Source organism: Ptychodera flava, chromosome 19, assembly GCF_041260155.1.
Source record: "Ptychodera flava strain L36383 chromosome 19, AS_Pfla_20210202, whole genome shotgun sequence".
Taxonomy (NCBI): domain Eukaryota; kingdom Metazoa; phylum Hemichordata; class Enteropneusta; family Ptychoderidae; genus Ptychodera; species Ptychodera flava.
Genome location: NC_091946.1, coordinates 2,491,311 through 2,511,029, shown reverse-complemented (window position 1 = coordinate 2,511,029; position 19,719 = coordinate 2,491,311). Strand labels below are relative to the sequence as shown.

The window sequence follows — 19,719 nt, the reverse complement described above, 5'->3', positions numbered from 1 at the left end:
GTGACCAGGGTATGGTCAGCAATGTGCCTTTCATTTTGTAAATGACCTGCATCAATGAATATTCCAAACAACCAGTCAATAGGTTGTTTACGGAAGGAATCAAGGATAAAATTTATGACGTCATTGGGGATAGCTTGGTCAGCAGATTGGCGGGGGGTTGGTACAAACACATTTCCGAGGTTGTAAATAACCACCGTGATTCATTGCAAAAAAAGTGCACTTAATTTGCTATATAATGCGTCGATGCGACAGTCTGGTTTTGTTAAACGACTGACCAAGTAAATACCCAGTGTTGTTTAGATTGCTCCCATCTCTGGCTGTCTCTGGGTGTCTCAGTGTCCATACACTGCATCTGTACAAGATCAAAGGTACGTCTGTCCACATCTCCCTAAAGACAAAAAGTCGATGCATTCCCCTTTCTAAAGAATGTTTCATCGAGTTTGCTGTATTTTTTAAAAATACTCATTTTTTATCTGCGTCATCGAAAGACAGGGGTAAAATGAAGCTTGACGCCCGATAAGGTCTGAAAAGCCTAAAGCTCGGACATCGAAGTCTAATTTCCATGCAAATAGACAGTAACAGTTGATTTCAGTCAACATTTATCATTTTTTCTCATTATTAATGCTTCACTCTTACACAGTGCCTTGCAGCCGCACTTGAGTATTACTTCAATGAAGAAGCCTTTCCTAATGATCTTAGTACGTTGATGGATATGATAATCATTTCCCCCTTTTCTAACAAAAACTGTGTCACATTAGTAAAGTGAAAAATCCAATTCAACTATAGAGGGCAAGCGTTTAGGGGTATATTTTACAAACTCCACTGATTACGGGTAGCCTAGCCACAAAGCGACGAATAGTGTCTAGGCTAGCAACTTATAAAACCCGGGTGAAAGTTTTATCATTTAGTTTGGAGGATCCGAAACGAAAGCGCTTAAACTATGGGCACACCGTGAACGCTACATGTAAACCGCCCGTTTAACTTTCCATCATTCTTGTACTACTGTAAGTTGCCGAGTTGTAAGATTGGCGGCGTCGCCTCAGAATAGTGTTATTAATCATAGCTTATTGTTGTATGCTGAAGTTTCGGTAGCTGATGATTGGTAAATACACGTACCATGAATATCATAGGAGTGAAATTTGCGGTAGATCGTTGTCTTTTTGAGTTTATGAATTGCCGTATACGCACCTACAGTGTACTTTGAAAATCAATGGTTGTCGATCTGCTGCTGGTTAAGGCGTCCATGGTATGGAATTTCGTAATTTGACACCACTGTTCATACACCAAATAACACGCCAGGAGTGGCCAAGACGTCACAGTCTTGACAGGGGGAGTAGTACACAATATTATTCACGAGGTTTGATGTTTGGTAGACACCACTTAAGTTAACCTATCACTTTACTCCCCGTATCGTAAGGTCTTTATTTGATCTTTCTAACTGTTGGTTTTCACGGTGGTTGACTTGGAAACCGCAAACGGCTCAAGTAAAGCTCGTAACTAAAACATGATCATACTGTTTCCGCGGACTGTAAAAAGTGAAGTATTCATAAAATATACTATACTGATGTGAAAGGAAAACGTCGGATTTCCTTAATTTTTTGTCTACACTTGAAACTTGTCACTCTCAGATTACCACGTCGTATGTTTGAAGTGAAATAGCACATCATAGAGATGAATCATTAAAGATACAGCAGGATATTATGTGGTACTACAAACCTAGCCTATTGTGTGGTCCTCAGGATTACGACTGGTGCTTTTAAGGTACAACGCGCCTCGGGGACAGATATTCGGACTCTCGAACTTTTACAATTCTTTTCTGATCTATCACTTGTGGGGGTTCATTTTAAAGCTCTTGGTATAAGAAAAATTTTCACGGTCTTAGTTTTTCGAAAATCGAAAATTTTATTTTCTCCATAGAGTTAACACAGGGAGAGCGGCCATTTTGAATTTCAAATGTATCGTTAAATCTTGGGTAGCCTAATTAGTTTCTCTAGTACCAAAATTTTCACGTTGACCCCCGATTTTTATTCTTGATTTCGAAGGAGTATTGTTGAAAGATTCATTTAAGTCTTTCATTTTCGAGGCCCAAATGTGTTCCTACTTGCGTTTGGAGTGTTCAGCAGTTGCCAGCTGCGTCGCCTCTCTACTCAGCACAACCAACAGCCGAACCCCTCTGACAATAGGCCTATACGGTATGCAACTTTGAATACACCTCCCTGGAGGTTTTGATTCAACTTATCTTCATTACACCGGGTAACTTGACCAACGCAAAAGTAAAATATCGTAATTTTTCTGTACATAGTGTAGATAGTACTGAGTAGACATGAAATGACATCACCGGGTATACCAATTTTATTTTATGAGATACATCTTGTACAAATACACCGTACCCTTGGATTTACATATTTCAGCGTCCAAACAGTACAGAGCTTATTACCTGTACTATTAACGCATTGTCATTTCCTTTCAGTGTAGATTTTCAAAACGTTTCTATGCAAATGACTTTCATGTGAAAGAAGAAACAAGCTGACGGAGTATGTGAAATGATCAAAATCATATGGAAAAACTGCCGACTCAGCATTTTTCGATGTGTGACGTGAAATGTGAAGAAATAAATAATTTTGCCAGTTTGTCTTGAAATCTAGTGTAACTTAACTTTATAAAAACGATATTCAAATTGGCACTTTCTAGACAATGTAAATTCCAAACCTTAGAGGAAGTTCAAAGAAAATGACAGTATACGAAATTTCTTGCATTTCTACATGCAAATCATCGGAATCGACTGACGCAATTGCACTATCTATTGAGATCACTGACATCACGGTCCACTGTCCCAATACTCTTTTCGGTCAAACAGATCGTAAAGTCTACTCAAATCCATTTTCCTTGTGAAGTTAAAGTCTTGATTTTGAAAGTAGAAGTAAGAGAAAACGAGTCAGCCGCCCCAATACTCTTTTCGGTCAAACAGATCGTAAAGTCTACTCAAATCCATTTTCCTTGTGAAGTTAAAGTCTTGATTTTGAAAGTAGAAGTAAGAGAAAACGAGTCAGCCGCTATAATTAAAAAAAATTACAATTTTATGTTCCAGAATGCCGCTTGTCAGCATATCCTGTTTATGTATGAACATTGTTTATACATGTGTAAGATGAACCAATGTAAATATTTTACTGGAGTAATGAAATGAAATGAAATGAATTGAATAGTTATATTTGCGTTACAAAAACAATAGCAATATAAATATACCTACCACTAGGGTTTTACCGAAAGCATTGTATCGTATGGCTCAACATGATTTACAGGCAGTAAAAGCTGCGTCACTCTCCGAACAAAATTCAGAGGATATATCAGAGGATATGCATGTTGTCCTTTTAATTGATATTATTTTTTCCGTGTTATATGATTACGCAATATATATATATATATATATATATATATATATATATATATATATATATATATATATATATATATATATATATATATATATATATATATATATATATATATATATATATATAAAAGAAATTAAATTGAAAAACACACAACTACATCTGAGTGTCTCTGCACAGCAAATTTTTGGGGCTTGAAATTTAGTTTCTACTTTAAATTTCCACGCTACACAACACTGGGGAACCTGTCATATTTCAATATCACGTTTCTAGGTATATATATATATATATATATATATATATATATATATATATATATATATATATTGTATGTGTGTGTGTGTCACGTGTTTTATCAATAAAAGTGGCTGACTATTCTTTAAGGGTCAACTTACATTGTGTATCGAGTTCTTGAACTGAAGGTGTGTTGACTTGTCAATGAGTACAAAACGCGTTATCATTTTATATGAAACATTGTACACATCACTAGTTTCATCAAATCTTTATGTTTAAAGATGCTATTGGAAGTATAATTTACATTTTTATGTTTTATACTTTAATAGGATAGTCGACAGTGTTCCTTGTCGACCCTTCGGCCCTCCACGACCGAAGATAACGGCTTCTTCGTTCATTCTATGTATTCATCCCCTATTTCCATGTTTTTATGTGGAAATGTGGAGAACTGAAAGTACAACAGTAGCTCATACACCTATTCATTCACGCAACTTTTAGCTTTTAATTTTGCCTTATCACTCATCCTGGAAGTGCTGTTGAGTAACCTTTGCGGGTTTTTTTATTTATTTCGCCTGTAGGTTTACTTGCAACGCAGGCATGACAATGTTTTTGCTGAGCTTAGTGGTGGGTTTGTTGTTGGTATTGTGTCCGGCCGAGGCAGTGGACACGCGAACACTACAGAGAAACAGAACCAGTTCACCGTCATCACGTGAGTCAAGCCAGCCGACATTTGAACAGGTTGTTGCGCGTTTGAGTGATCTTTCCGCAAGATACCGTACCATTGAGGAGGAACTTGACGATATCTTAGACTCACAGGACAACATGAGACATTCAATGCGGGGTCATAACTCTATTATGGATCGTCTGCAGCCGCTGATTGACAGCGTTGCACAATTGTCAGAAATGGACCGCCGTTTGTCTTCTGTTGAATCGAGGGTGAGTGAGCGCTGCTCCTGTGGTGACGGTGGGGGAGGTATTGTCGTACCACCCGGCGGAAGTGACCGGGAGGAGTCCGGCTTTGATGGATGGATTGAACGGCTTGATCGTGAACAAATAGAAGATATCAGGAATGGCTTTAATTCTGCCCGTGGTAAGGGTAAGGGTAAAGATAAATCCAGAATCGGAGGGTTGGATGTTTCTGACAGTGAAGAAGATGATGATAATGATGTTCATTATATTGGAGAACAATCTCTTCGTCTGCTTAGTCGAGTGTTTACTAATCTTGTGATCCAAGAGGCAGAGGCTGAAGGAATTGATCTGGAATCGGACATCACTACAACAAAGAGGCCGACCATAGCAACAGTAACAGAAGACAAAAGCAGCCGAGGAACCAACTCGCGCAAGAGACCAAAACCTCGCCCAGGTTTTCCATTTAATAGAGCAGGCCGATCTGTTGACAAACTGTCACGTTATCCTCGGGAGACAACACAGGGAAATTTGGAGCGTGATGTTTACGATCTCTTCAGTGAATTGGATAGAGGTATGGAGTTTCTTGTTTTTGAATACTAGTATGTCTTTTTGTAATGGAAGGGCTATACAATAGGATATTCAGGCTTCTGCCGATTGAGTTTAAAACATGTTAACGTTGTTGTGATAGTTGTCGCTGATATTCACAACAACACAGGAAAAAATGGTTCTCAGAACTCCCTCAACGGTGAATTTGGCATTGCACATATGATGCAAAGAAAACCATATATTTGTAATTTCGGTCGATATTGTCAATGTTATCACAAATGACTGCGCAGTAAGTTTTCTTTGCTCTATATTCCGTACAAAAAGACGGACGACAATAGCAATGGTAATATAGTTTGTCCAAACAACACAGACCTTTGACTGAATGGAAACAGACCTGCGGCATAAAAACAACTGAAAAATACCAAAAGAAAACAAACAAGAAACAGACAAACACACGAACAGACTGAACGACTAAAAATATACAACAATTATGCATAGAAGGATAGTTATTATTATACTTTCGAAATCAATCACCATGCAAACATGTAATTAGCTGAAATGAAAATACTTAATTTATTTGGCTGCTGTAATTGTCTAACCATTTTCTATTGAAAGTGTTATTGACTTTAGTAAACGTTTAAGTCCTTCAAGCTTTATATGCCGCGCTAAACTATGAATGCTTATTATATATGAAAATTATAAATTAGCCGACACGAAAATGAAAAATCATTTTTGCTACTATTATATAACTTTATCATCAATATTCATAGCACTTTCATCAATTTTGGTCCATTTCCTCCACTTGTAACTTATTTGGAAAAGTTTATTAATTATACAAATAACGAATTAGCTGACATGGCAACTTTGAATAGCTTTGGTCAAGCCCTTCTAGTTTAATGTACCTTAATGTTGAATACCCATTAAAATTGCAAATTGCATGGGCTGATATGAAAACGCAAACTATCTTTCACTAATACAATGTCATTGTCTCATCAATATCCATAGTAAATTCAAAAACTCCACTTAATTCCATCCAGTCTTACGTCCGCTAATTGCGAAAGTTTGTGAACTATGCAAATTAGTAACTGATGTAAAAACACTGACAAAATTTCATAAGTATAACGGTAGTATCTTAAAACTACATGGCAAAGTTTCGTCAACTTTGATCGAGTCACTTCACATATAGATACCTAATAAGGAAAGTTCGTTAAATATGCAAATAAGTAATAGCTGGTTTCAAAAATGGTTTCATTAATGTCACGTCATAGTGTCTCCAATGTACATAGCAAGTTTCGTCAATTTTGATTAGGTCAATTCAGATATATATCCTTTATTAGGAAAGTTCATTAAAGATACACATTAGCAATTAGCTAAAATAAAAAATCGTAAATATGACTTTCAATAATGTTATATTATAGTATGTTCACTGTACGTAGCAAGTTTCGTCCATTTTAATATTCCAGATATAAATAGAGCCCTTAATGAGGTCAGTCCGTTAAAATGCAAGTTATAATTAGCTGAAGTGAAAATGCTAAATGACTTGCAATAATGTTACATCATAGTATCTTCGATGTAAGTACCAAGTTTCGTGAACTTTAAATTGGTCAATCCAGATATAGATCCCTAATTAAGAAAGTTCATCAAATATGAAATTTGCAATTAATGTCACGTCATAGTGTCTCCAATGTACATAGCATGTCACCCTTACTCCTTTGGGTGCTATAACTTTTCCCATCAAAATTGTAGTGCAACATTTTACAATATTTTATAAATTTTTCTATAATTTTTTTATATTTGTGGACCAAAAGGACATCACTTTTCAATAGCTACAGTTTTTTATCAAATTCTGGCAAAAATTTGAAAAAATAAATTGGACTACATTCTACAGAGGCCACAAAAATTGACTTGGGCACTCGAAGGCTTAATATCTTTCATTGCCTATATATCCAAGTGTGATCAACATTTGTAGCAAATCTCATCAAATTGTGAGCAGCCGTTCATGTATGTTCTTTTCCTAAAATCGTTAATTATACAAATAGGCAAAAATATGCAAGCTAACCCTCTGAAAATTAATCACTTCTTGCGATTCCTAACCAGAATCTATGTACCAGATTTCATTTTAATACTATTAGCCATTCTTGAGATATTGCTCCGACAGACAAACACACAGACAGACTGACATCAGTGCAATATTAGCTCATGTGTGTGAACACATGAGCTGTAAAACTGAAGACAATCGCAAGTTTCACATTTATCACCTATAAAACATGAAGATGTTTCTATATTTGAGTGAAAATTTGGTAGATGTTGAGTAGTGTCTTGTAAGTAGGCTGAACATCAGAGAGCTAATTTTGTGATTTTAACTCTGACACAAAAACAGATATCATTCAACACGAGGTCAAATAAAGTGAAGTTAACTAATTCTGTATCTTACACATTTAATCTCTTCTAGCTAAGAAGAAGTGTGCATTCTCTGCCATTCGTACTGAACCATTATTTGGTGAAGCAACAGTACCCAAGTCAATAGGATTCCAGAAGAGCCAAGCCAACAAGGGCAAAAGTTTTAAAAAAGAAAACGGGGTTTTTACGTGTGAAATTCCCGGCCTCTACTACTTCTCGTACACGATGCGAACCTATGATGGTAAACTCATTGGAACTGCATTGATGCTGAATGGTGACCCTGTGGTTGGCATGACAACAGATGCTAGTAACCGTAAAGTGATGCAGACCCAGAGTATTATGTTAACTCTTAAAGTTGGCGATGAAGTCTGGTTACTGCTTGGCCCATCTGATGGCTTTGCCTTATATGGTAATGACTTTAATTACAATACTTTCAATGGAGTTCTGATGATTCCTGCGTAAGACAGACTCTGAAAACATGTCTCATAACTTTGAACGCCGACGGACATTATAATTAGCATAATTTGAGAAAGTTTTGGATTTTTAATGCTGATAATTATCACAGCACTGCTATATGTTCAGAATGTACACTTTTTTATGTATTTGTTCCAGTAACATTAGCACTCAAAAATAAATGTAATAGATATCTTTTATCATTAATTAAAAGCATTTTGAAAAGCACTGGAGTTTCCTTGTCCGTCTTTAGCAACAGCAGCATCTTCGCTTCCTGTATGCTAAATATCTTCATCCACTCATATTTCTATGCAACATTTACTGGAATTTCTTGCACTATCATGAGGTGGCGTATGGATACATATCATGAAGTTTCATCCATTAGATCTACCAAGCAGCCAATTTCACAAATTTGGGGCCGACTTGTAGCCATTTGGAAGCGGTTATCTAATTGATTGGCAGAATCTTACCATTATAATTGAATAATACGAATAAACTCCCTAAGCTGCTGTAAATAATGACAATTGTCCAATCAGATATAACTTTGCAAACACATGGCAAGTGAACAGTAAATTTGTACTTGTTTGCATTTAACATCACCATGGCTGTGCTAATCAACTACAGGTTGGTGGAGTGTGCTTACCGCAATTCATTAACAAGATTTTCAAATGATTCATTGCAACATGAGCAAATTATAGCAGTTTATACATGGATTCAAGAGACTGTTGATTGAGCTAAACATGATGTATGATTCGGTTGATAGGACTAGCCTTATAGTAGATATCTCATAAAACTGTAACCAATGCTCACTTTGGATGAAGAGCAATTTAAAGTCTGTTCATGAAATAGGTCTTTCATTGTTTAATCTCAGAATATTATTTACACTCTCATTTGTACCATAAACCCTAGTCTTCTTCAGGGTCTATGTTTGTACTCAGTAAACTTTAACATTTCTCCCTGCTAGCAATACTCTCACAACTCTAGTAACTTTTGCATCTCCACAACTGATGTGTAGTAAACTATTGTGATGGCTACCAGTTTTGATTGGGAAGTTTGCGGTTCTCTCAAACAAGCTGTACCTCAATGTCACATAACAATCAAAGTGAGACTTGAGTGGACACCGTGGTCATCAGTATGTATTAGGGAGATGGTGCAGTGGCAAAGAATGTGAAATTTTCAGAAGAGTTACTTTCAGAATGTGCTTAGGAATACAATTCAGAATAACATTCAGACACTCACTATGTGAGATAAATTCTGTATATTCCAGAAGAGTCCTTTCAGAATGTGCTTTGGAATACAATTCAGAATAATATTCAGAGACTCACTATGTAAGATAATATTCTGTATAGAAGTAACAAGTCATTGACATTGACATAGTCCCCACTTGTAATAGGAGTATTAGTCTTGATGGGGCAGGGAAATGAGGTCATTAAGAAGTATCACTGGAGTGTATATGTTCAGGTCGATGTCATTGTTCCCATTTTGAAACAAGAGGCATGTCTAAGTTATGGTTCTAAATCGGGAAAAAAGATCAGACCTCTAGCTGTATTGGCCAGCCAAGAAATACATATGTGCATAATAAATGAGGTACAAGATGTGACATCTTAAGGTCTACTATCCTATCAAATTGAAGCGTAAAGAACTTGTGGTTACTGAGTTATGCATATATATGCATATTCAAGGTCAAAGGTCATCAAGGTCACGTGACATTTTGAAAAAAAAACCCCATTGTATTGCTAATTAATCCATATATGCCAAAATTCAGACCTCTAGCTCTATTGGCTTGCCCACAATTATAAATGGGCATAATTAACGAGGTAAAGCATGTGTTGTCATAAGGTCTCCCATCCTACTAAATATAAAGGACATAGCACTTGTGGTTACTTATTTATTGACATAATCGTGTATTTTAGGTAAAAGGTTATCGAGGTCACATGACATTTTGTCAAAAAATTTCTATCCTATAGTCTGTCCCTATATACTAAAAATCATACATTTACCTCTATTGGCTCGCTCAAAATTAGATATGCACATAATTAATGAGGAACAATATGTGGCGTCATAAGGTGTCCCATCATACCAAATATGAAGGGTGTAGCATTAGTGATTACTGAGTTATGGACAAATATGTATATTTGAGTCAAAGGTCACCAAGGTCACATGACATTTTGTCAAAAAATTGTATTGCTAAGTTATCCCTATATACCAAAAATCAGACCTCTAGCTCTATTGGCTTGCTCAAAATTAGATATGCACATAATTAATGAGGTACAATATGTGGCATCATAGGGTGTCCCATCATACCATATATGAAAGGTTTAGCACTTGTGGTTACCGAGTTATGCACAAATATGTATATTTGAGGTCAAAGGTCACGTGGCATTTTGTCAAAGCGTCTGAGATATCTGCGTGAACAGATGGACTCACATGGACATGACCCAATCTATGAGCCCCCTGGACTTTATCTGTGGGGACTAAAAACTGTGTCACTGTATCCTTTTTGCAATATGAATACGATGAGAAACTAAATTTTTATTTTTCTTGGCCTTATACATGGGAGTCTATGGACTGCCTTATACATGGGAGTCTATGGACTGCCTTATACATGGGAGTCTATGGACTGCCTTATACATGGGAGTCTATGGACTGCCTTATACATGGGAGTCTATGGACTGCCTTATACATGGGAGTCTATGGACTGCCTTATACATGGGAGTCTATGGATTGCCTTATACAGGGGAGTCTATGGAGGCGAAAACTAAAAAGTCCTCTAACACGGCCAAATTTGATCACATTGTAAACAAATCAACGTGCATCTGTATGACGTAGAGTACTATCCTTTTACCAAGTTTGAACGAAATCGCTCCAGGCATCTCTGAGATATCTGCGTGGACGAAAAAGTCATAAAATATGCAAATGAGCAATTAATTAATAAGCCACACCCACCAAAATCTAATCAGATCTAAGTCTCATCATGATAATACCAAATACCAAATTGCATGACATTGGACCTAAGGTTCTTAAGTTATGAGTGGAACAAAATCTGTCTACGGACGCGACGGACGGACAGACGGACACACACACAGACATTGTGGCGATATAGGACACCTTTGGTGCTTCGCACCACGGTGTCCAAAAATTGGCAAATAACACAAAACTTCAGTGAAATACCCTGTGTTTCAATATGTTAAACCCAGAATTGAAAAACACATGCACATATACACACAAAAATTAATGTATTTTCATATGTTTTTGCACACATGAATTTGTTTGTACTGCCATCATGTGATCTCTTGGGCGTAATGAGTCTGTAGAAGACATCACATGTGTTTTATTCTGGAGTGGAACCATTACGTCATCATTATGACACCTGATGAATGGCTGGGACTGAGAAGTTAATATAACATTAACATGCAAGATAACATGGATCCTACAATGGAACTGCTACCAAGCTATCAAAGCAGTGACACATTGACTTTTAATCACACAGCTATCATTGACCAACAATGCAACTGCTGACTCAGCTCCAACAAATAGCAACTGTAAAATACAAGATTATTCACGTTTTGTACAGTTCATTTTTCACTTTCACTTTGAGGCTAATTTGCAACAGCTGAGAAGATTATTGTTAGTTGGTGGATGGTAACTATTCACAGCAACCTAAGGAGTCAAAAACTAAGACTATTGTGTAGCTGAGTAGCTGTTTTGAAATGATTCATTAATGTCAAAGGTATTCAGCCAACCAATCAGCTACAAGCTTCCAAGAGGTTGCACATTGCCAGAGTTTGAGTAGCCATATGTGGTTTCTCAAACACATGACATGGAATTTTGTTCAAATTTGGTGCTCACCTACATGGCCATACATTGCTTTGGAATGTACAAAATCATTGGTTACAAGATTTATACAACTACTGAAAATATTAACTTTTGGTCGACAAAAACAAATGTAAAAACATTAAAAACAGGGCCAAAGTCCCTGAAGCTACTATAGACATGGATACAAAATTAAGTATTTCCTTACTGTATGAAATTATCTCACTAAGGTAATCCTACGGACAGTAAACTAAATATTAAAGCTGTCTGACCAGCGGTTTTGAAAGAACAAGCAACTCAACAGTTGACAGAGCTCAGTTGAGTTATGTAGAGAATAACCTTTTGTGACACATGTATTGATGAAGAAGGTGGATATCTTTGATTAACATTGTGAGTTCTGTTTAATAACTTGAGACTGTACATACTCAGAGAAAGCACACAGAAGAGACAAAGGTTTGAAACTTGAGAAGTTCAAGGTCATCAAAAGCATTATAAGGAATCATGTTACACTTTCATTGCACTGTTTACACAGATTGCATAATTGCTATAAATAGCACATGAGGAATCTTTATACAGCCCAGCTTTACCATAAAAACCCTATCACTTTGACCACTCTTTTAATTGACCACTCTATTTTTTTCCTCAAAAAGTAATTTTATTTTATCCTTACCAAGTCAACCATAAATGGAAATTAGAATTTCTCTATCTCTATCTCTATCTCTATTGACTATTTTGAGCAATTTCTTTTAGATAACATACAGGGCACAATAAATGACGGTTCAGAATATGTCAAAGTTGGGATTCAGGAAAGTTGCCTTTACATGTTTTAATCCTCCAAGATGGTAAGCATTTCACTATGAACTGTCAAAAATGTTGAACTTTCTGATAATTCTACACTAAAATTATTTTGGCTTTGATGATTTCCTAATTAATTCAATTATTTAAAATCATATTAATTATTTTTCTGGGTGAATTGATAGGGTTTATACAGTACAAGAATTACATACAATGTAAGTCAAAGTTTGACCAAAAATGACAAAAAATTCCTTAAAAATACAGATTTGCATATTTCATCACAATTTGAACAAGTCTAAGTTGGGTTACCCCTAGGGACCTGTATACCAAATAACAAAGCTGTCTGACCAGCGGTTATGAAGAAGAAAATTTTTTACCAAAAACACCTTTTTTGGCATTAATTTGCCTATTTTCAACAATATCAAAAAATTAAAAAAAATAGTTTCTCAAAATCGTATTTTTCATCTACACAACAAATATCAAATCAGTAAGTACTGCGGTTCTCAAGATATTTGAGTGGACGGACGCCTCACAAACGGACATACATACATACATACATACATACATACATACATACATACATACAGACTGACGACGGACGCCGGACGGATACCCATCCCAATAGCTTCTATAGACTATAGTCTATAGTAGCTAAAAACAACCTTTTGAGACCACCTAAACTTCTTCCAAATGTGTGTACTTTTTTGAAAGACATGCTTTATTTAATATGCGAGTGAAGTGATAAATTAAGTTACACAAGCAAAAACACAGACACAACCCATATCTGTGGATTCATCTGTTTTTCCCATATGCTTTCTAATATTTGGTCATGGTTTGGTACACTGATAGAAAATGTCAATACCATAGTTTCCTCAGTCAGCTTTTAATCAAATAAATGCCAAAAAAATAACTTACATGCATCACAATGTCTTTATCTCAATAGAAAATGACCAAGAACACCACTGTTTTACATAAAAAGAGAGAAATATTTTCATTTATGAAAGGTATTTCCTGCAAACTACACTTTTTAATGAAAGCAAATCTGAAGTTTTGATGGTAAAATTGTAACTTGTATACTGTGCTTTGGTTTATGTTGAGACAAGCTTTAGCCACAATGACGTGCTAAGACGGCGCTCAATAACATTGCAGTCCCAGAATAATTGTTCTCACGCCTATCACATTGTCTTTGAACAGCCATATTGATGATTTCTGCAACTTTTTTTACTGTTTTCGTTCCACATTTTTGTTTTGTTTTGTTTGTTTTATGATCTGCATAAATTGTTATAAAAATTAAAACCTTGATCAGAATGCAGTGGGTGGTTTGTGTATAAGCCCGTCTCCCAGGATATTTGTTGTTTTGTCTTGCACAACTAGGGGTTATACATGGTGGACACTGGTAGTGAAATGCTAATAGCTGAGATATTCAACATAACATTGTGAACACCACTGAACAACAAATCAACAAAACTGAAGAGGTAAATGCTGTGTCTGATGAAATTCATTCATGCAAATCTGACAATGAGTCTGAACACACTAGCAATATCCAAGTCCCTCTGAGCTACATGTACTGATCCACTGGAACACCACTGAATGCTAAGAGTACAGCTTTTATTGCCCTATAGGTCAGTGTTAGAAACTCTGGTGAGTCTACCTGAGGACAATCTAAATGTGTGTAAGTCATGTATGATGGCTCTAGTGGGTTGATAATTGGACATGTAGACATTTGTTTTAACGTTTTAGTACATACATATGTCTTGAGAAGGGAGACATGAAATTGCATTTTTGCATTTTGTTTTGCGTGAGACACAGATATGGACACCTGGTAGACAGTCTTGTAATTTCCATTTCCAAATGGTGACTTGTCAGCGATAGCTAAAGCATCACATGCTATCTGTGGCAGAATTCTATTCATTTTGGCTGAAGATGGAAAATGTTTATTCTGTGGAGTGAAAAAAATACACATGATTAGGTAATGAAGGACATGGTTATAAACTGTAAAAGTGTAAATACAATGAGGTGTGAAAGAAATGAAGCTATCACTGTTACTAGTAAAGACATGGCTCTTATACATGAACAAATAATAAACACGTGACCTGAGGTTAATACAGTTCAGCTAAAATATTTGACTTAATATGACTGTAGAAGAGATGGAAATCTGAATGTAGCTGAGTTACCAGGGAACTTGGTACCAAATGTAAGACCTGCCTGATCAATGGTTTTGAAGAAGATGGGTTTGTGACCCAGGATGGCAATCTGCCCCAGGAAGGGGCTTACAAATGAATGTAAAGTATTTTCAAAACTAGCTGAAACTGAAAGAGGGGAAGGGGCTTATAATCAAGCAGGAGCTTACATGTATACTTGAAGGAATATGGTAGTGTCTGAGCTAAAAATGAAGTTTGCTTGAACACACTTACTTCTGCACATATTAAGACTTGTAGGACACCATCACCATTAACTGACCGAACCTCAATGTTACTCTGAACGTTGACAGTGGTATCACACACACTAATTTTGCGTTTGGTATTCTCCGTCATACTGGTAAATCAAAAAAGAAGCCACATGCAAAATTAAAGGAAAGTATAAATACATCTACACTAGACATATCACTACAGGAATGGAAAAGAGCTTTGGAAACAAGATTGTGATTGCCATTGATAGTCAACAGTGAAAGGTTCATTGCCAGGGGCCGGCACCATTATCAAGGTATCCCAAGTGAAAGGTTCATTGTCAGGGGCTGGCACATTGTCTGGGTATCCCAAGTGAAAGGTTTATTGTCAGGGGCTGGCACATTGTCCAGGTATCCCAAGTGAAAGGTTTATTGCCAGGGGCTGGCACATTGTCCAGGTATCCCAAGTGAAAGGTTTATTGTCAGGGGCTGGCACATTGTCTAGGTATCCCAAGTGGATGATTCATTGCCTTTGGCACATATATTGATTAGCTATCCTAAGCGATATTTGAAAAGGGTGCTTGAGTCAATTTCCTTACAATGGTTGGAAAAGTAATACAGAATTTTAAAAGAAACATACTTTGTTTATCAAAATCATGAAACGATATAGCAAGATGCAATCTTGATTTGACTTTTTGCAGAGTAAAATCAAAGGCTTAATTTAACATTTGGGAAAGTATCAGTTTTACAAACCCTTCATTTTGATAATTTTCTGTAAAATGACTGTCACAATCATTGTCACAAGAATATAGTCAGACAACTTCCTAAATCTTAAAAGCAAAGTAAATGTGACACTTACTTTATAGTTACTACACAGGATGTTTCAAATGCAGCCGCTTCAACAAGTTCAAAAACAACAGGGTTTAGGGATGCTTCACTTAGTTCTTCATTTCTGTACTCTTCCACCATGGTCACCCATCTCACCAAACACTGCCTGTATCTTGGGTTGTACTTTCTTTCCTTATCAGGCAGATCCTATAAAATACAGAAGTACAAATTTCACTGGTAAGTCAGTATATGTATAAGTGATCTTATCATGAGCTAAAAAATGTATACAGTACAACAGTCAATCCTCTGTCCAATTGTCACCCAATGGACAAAGAAAAAGTTACCAGTTTATGGAGGTGGCCTTTCTATTTTCATGTAGCTGCAGAAATAACATTTATCTTATACTCACTGAATTGCGGGCAGCTTTGTAAAGTAACTTTATCGCGGTGTTTTTCACATCATACTTTTCATCAAATGCTGTAAACAGTGTCATGACATTGTCTGGATTGATTGCTTCCCGAACTGCAAAGGAAAAGTAAAATTACTGTTACATTGAAGACACTGGAACCGAAAGGACTAATACTTTCACATCTGCTTTGTAACAATATCTTTATACATGTACATTATAACTCTAGAGTTCTACCTTGTTACTAGTTTACTGACCTGTAAAAGCATAATGTAATGAGCAATAACATATGCTTCAATGCTTGGTTTTGGCAATTTTTAACAAAACTTATCTTGACAAATACAAGACCACCACTAAGTCAACAGCATTTGCTTCTGTGTTGCATTTACACTTGAAATTTCAGAGCTATCAGACAAGCAGTTCAAAAGGAGAGATTTTTTGACTGAAAATGACAAAAAGTTCTTTTGGTAGATACCTCGACAAAATGATCATTTTGCAAAGTTTGTGCAGGGTATGAACCAAATATTAGCCAAATCTAGCTGGCAGTTTCAGTTTTGTTGACCTCATTGGCATGTCTAAAACATGAACATATTTATTTTAACAAACGCTTGTCTTTACACCATTTGCTACGTCTCTTACTGAGAAGAAAGGTGCCAATAATGGACAGGTTTCACCGTGGATATGTCTCACTGTATTTTCCATGCAAACATAAAATTTGTTCATATCCAGGTACTACTGTATGGAGTGGGGATGTTCATGGGTTCTGAGTCAGTATAACTATGACTACATAACAGGAACTCATCTAAACCAAAATAGTGAACAGTAACACCTAGAAAGTGAGAAAGTACCCATTTTGGGCGTGAAACCAAAACATCACAGACTTGATGTGATCCAGTCTATGAATACTGAAAGCTGATTGGCTATTTACTCAAAGGTCTGAATCCACACAACAAGTCAAAGAAAATAAACTTCCATCTCTATAAATACTTTTGAACTGTTGAACATTTTTGAGGAATGGAAAATTTTAACAATTGCCAAACAACGATACTTCAACATGTCAAAAGCTACTCATATTAAAGGCACAACAACACATCACATGTGAATAGATGAATGACTGTTAACATATGCCAAATAATATATATGACATCTGTCCATATAATTGCATATGCAAATCACAGGATATTAATCATGTTGCAAGCTTAGTTAATCGTAGACAACAGACTTCCATTAACCACCTCTTCTTGATCCTGAGTGTCTCTATCACATTTTCCAGACTTTTTCAAAACAGCAGTGTCAATTTTGTTCTATGATGGAAATGTCCTTAGCATCACCCTACATGTTCATGAAGCTTTGGTTGTCCGGAAAAACATTACCTTCTATGGGGGCAAGCCCCTAAAGACCACCTCATTATTGCATACAGTTTACTCATGAACAAGTCTCATATCTTTATCAAAACCATAAGCTACAATATTGGGCGACAAAGAAAAATCTCATCAAAAATTAAGTAAATGACTTTGATTTTAGTCACTTTTTGAATGCCAGTCTTTAATCCCTGCCATTTAAGAATGAGCATAGATGATGCAAAACAACATTATCATTTTTTTTCTTATATAAATTTCAAATTAGATAAGCTTTGACTTAAAACAAATTTTATCACTAATAGCAAAATTGAGGTTTTCTACCCAATTATGTACCACCTTCATGCATCCTTTGAGTAAACTATTGCAGCATGCTAACATACCAAACTTTAGATTTTCTGCTTTTTGGAAATGTGAAGTATGAGGGGTTTTCATGCAATCTTTGATAAGACATTACTTTGAAACACCAGATGGAAGCATTTGGAAAGACAGTTTAGGGAGCTCTGATTATCTTCGGCAAGGGGGGAGGTCAGAGGAATTTCATTGGAAACTCTGAAATTTCAAGTAACCTCCCCTTCCCCCCCCCCTGCCAACCATGATGAATTTGAGTAACCTCTGGTGTACGCTGCTAGATCATCATCGGGGCTATCTCATAACTGTTGAAAAAGGTGAACCCAACAAAATGAAATTTAAAGTCACAACAAAATGTAGATATAAAAGCTCATCCTATAACCAGTATCCAACATTGAAAAGTACTATTTAAGTTCACAGTTGACATCATGGTTTGTCTTTAATATGCAAAAATAAATATCTGTCCACATTTTTAGATTATGTTTTTGAAAATTACGCATGCAAGAACGAAAAAATACATCTTAGTAGGGGACTGCCAGTGTAACAATAGATATTAAAAGACATTCATGTCTCAGAGTACAAGCTGCAAAATCAGCCACGCATGCAACATTGATAAAATTTGTCTGCATTTCAAGCAGCGTTGTCTGATGTCACCCATGTACAGCTATATTTAGTTACAATACTGTAACCGTGAATAGGGACATCATATCTGACAGGGCAGAATTTGAAGGTACAGGGCGAGAACATGCAAGAGGCTGAGGGGAAGTGCCAAAGGGGATGTCCCCCTCTGTGGAAAATTTTGAGAAAGTGATGTGTGCAATGGTGCAGTCTGGTACAATATGAGAGGTGATTTTTCAATGTTTTTAAAAGTAAAACTGTTAGAACACCCTTAGGGGAGAGGACGAAAGGGGGTTGTCCTCCCTCTGACATTGAAAATTGTGAGAAATTTGATGTGTGCAATGGTGCAATCTTAGAGGTGTTTTGAAATATTTCGCACCAAAAATTGAGTAAGCCCCCTTCTTTCTCTTCACATTTTGAGCAAACCATGGAACTTTCAATTTCTTGTGACCCCCCCCCCCCCCGGCCGCACACCAGTAACGGTTCCCTTAGAAAGACACAATTACGCGCAGTCTTTCGCCCTCCAATGTTTACGTTAGGAACAAACGATTTTAAAGGTCGATGTAGTACTCACCACGTTGTGATAACACTTCTCGGTACTTTCTTTCCTCAATGCCAGATTCAGCAAGAGTTTCTTGCACTTCCTCCGTGATTGGAAAAGCTGGCAAAGCCAGTGTGTCAGCGCCATCATCGGCAGCAATGAGAGGGTGACACATTAACCAAATGTATATAGTTTCATTTACTTCGGTTGTAACTGCCGGCATTTCGTGAGAAACAAAATGCAATCGGTCCATATGAGTGAAATCCCACTTGTATGCCGAAGGAAAAACTACGTGTAGGTGTTTGCTGTCACACTGTGCGCCTTGCAGACACACACCTTTCTTGTATTCGGTGCACTCTCCATCTCGAGTATCGTATTCTGGTTGTGATACGTTCCGTTCAAGATCGCCTTCGCCCTCCCAGCTTTGCCTATCTTCCAATGACATATTTTCCATATCCTGCACGCACAAGAGTGACTCCATACCCTCAGCACTTCCACAGAGCTCAGCCATGATCCAGCAACGTGCAGCCATAGACAGTAGATGGCAATATCTATGGTGCGACCGTACTGTGTTGATGTCCGAGAATCAGCAGCTCGTGAACTTTGACCTTGAAGTGCATTCAAATTACGCGCCCTAAGTGACGTCATCACTTTGCAGCTCGGAGGCATCGACAGGGCGGCCCCCATGTTCC

General features: G+C 36.8%; 2 protein-coding genes across 2 annotated transcripts; one reads left to right on the top strand and one right to left on the bottom strand.

Annotated features, from left to right (window-relative positions):
• The first annotated feature begins 143 nt into the window (after positions 1 to 143).
• On the top strand, positions 144 to 8,159 carry LOC139118373 (uncharacterized). The gene is made up of 3 exons (XM_070681669.1): positions 144 to 368; positions 4,202 to 5,103; positions 7,531 to 8,159. The coding sequence occupies exons 2-3, from the start codon at positions 4,221 to 4,223 to the stop codon at positions 7,938 to 7,940; spliced, it is 1,293 nt and encodes a 430-aa protein (XP_070537770.1). The 5' UTR covers positions 144 to 368; positions 4,202 to 4,220; the 3' UTR covers positions 7,941 to 8,159.
• A 5,077-nt stretch (positions 8,160 to 13,236) lies between these two features.
• On the bottom strand, positions 13,237 to 19,622 carry LOC139118371 (uncharacterized). The gene is made up of 5 exons (XM_070681667.1): positions 19,061 to 19,622; positions 16,163 to 16,275; positions 15,785 to 15,960; positions 14,954 to 15,074; positions 13,237 to 14,478 (listed from the first exon to the last, which is right to left on the bottom strand). Exons 1-5 carry the CDS (start codon positions 19,557 to 19,559, stop codon positions 14,098 to 14,100), a joined length of 1,290 nt encoding a protein of 429 aa, XP_070537768.1. The 5' UTR covers positions 19,560 to 19,622; the 3' UTR covers positions 13,237 to 14,097.
• Between the last annotated feature and the right edge of the window lie 97 nt (positions 19,623 to 19,719).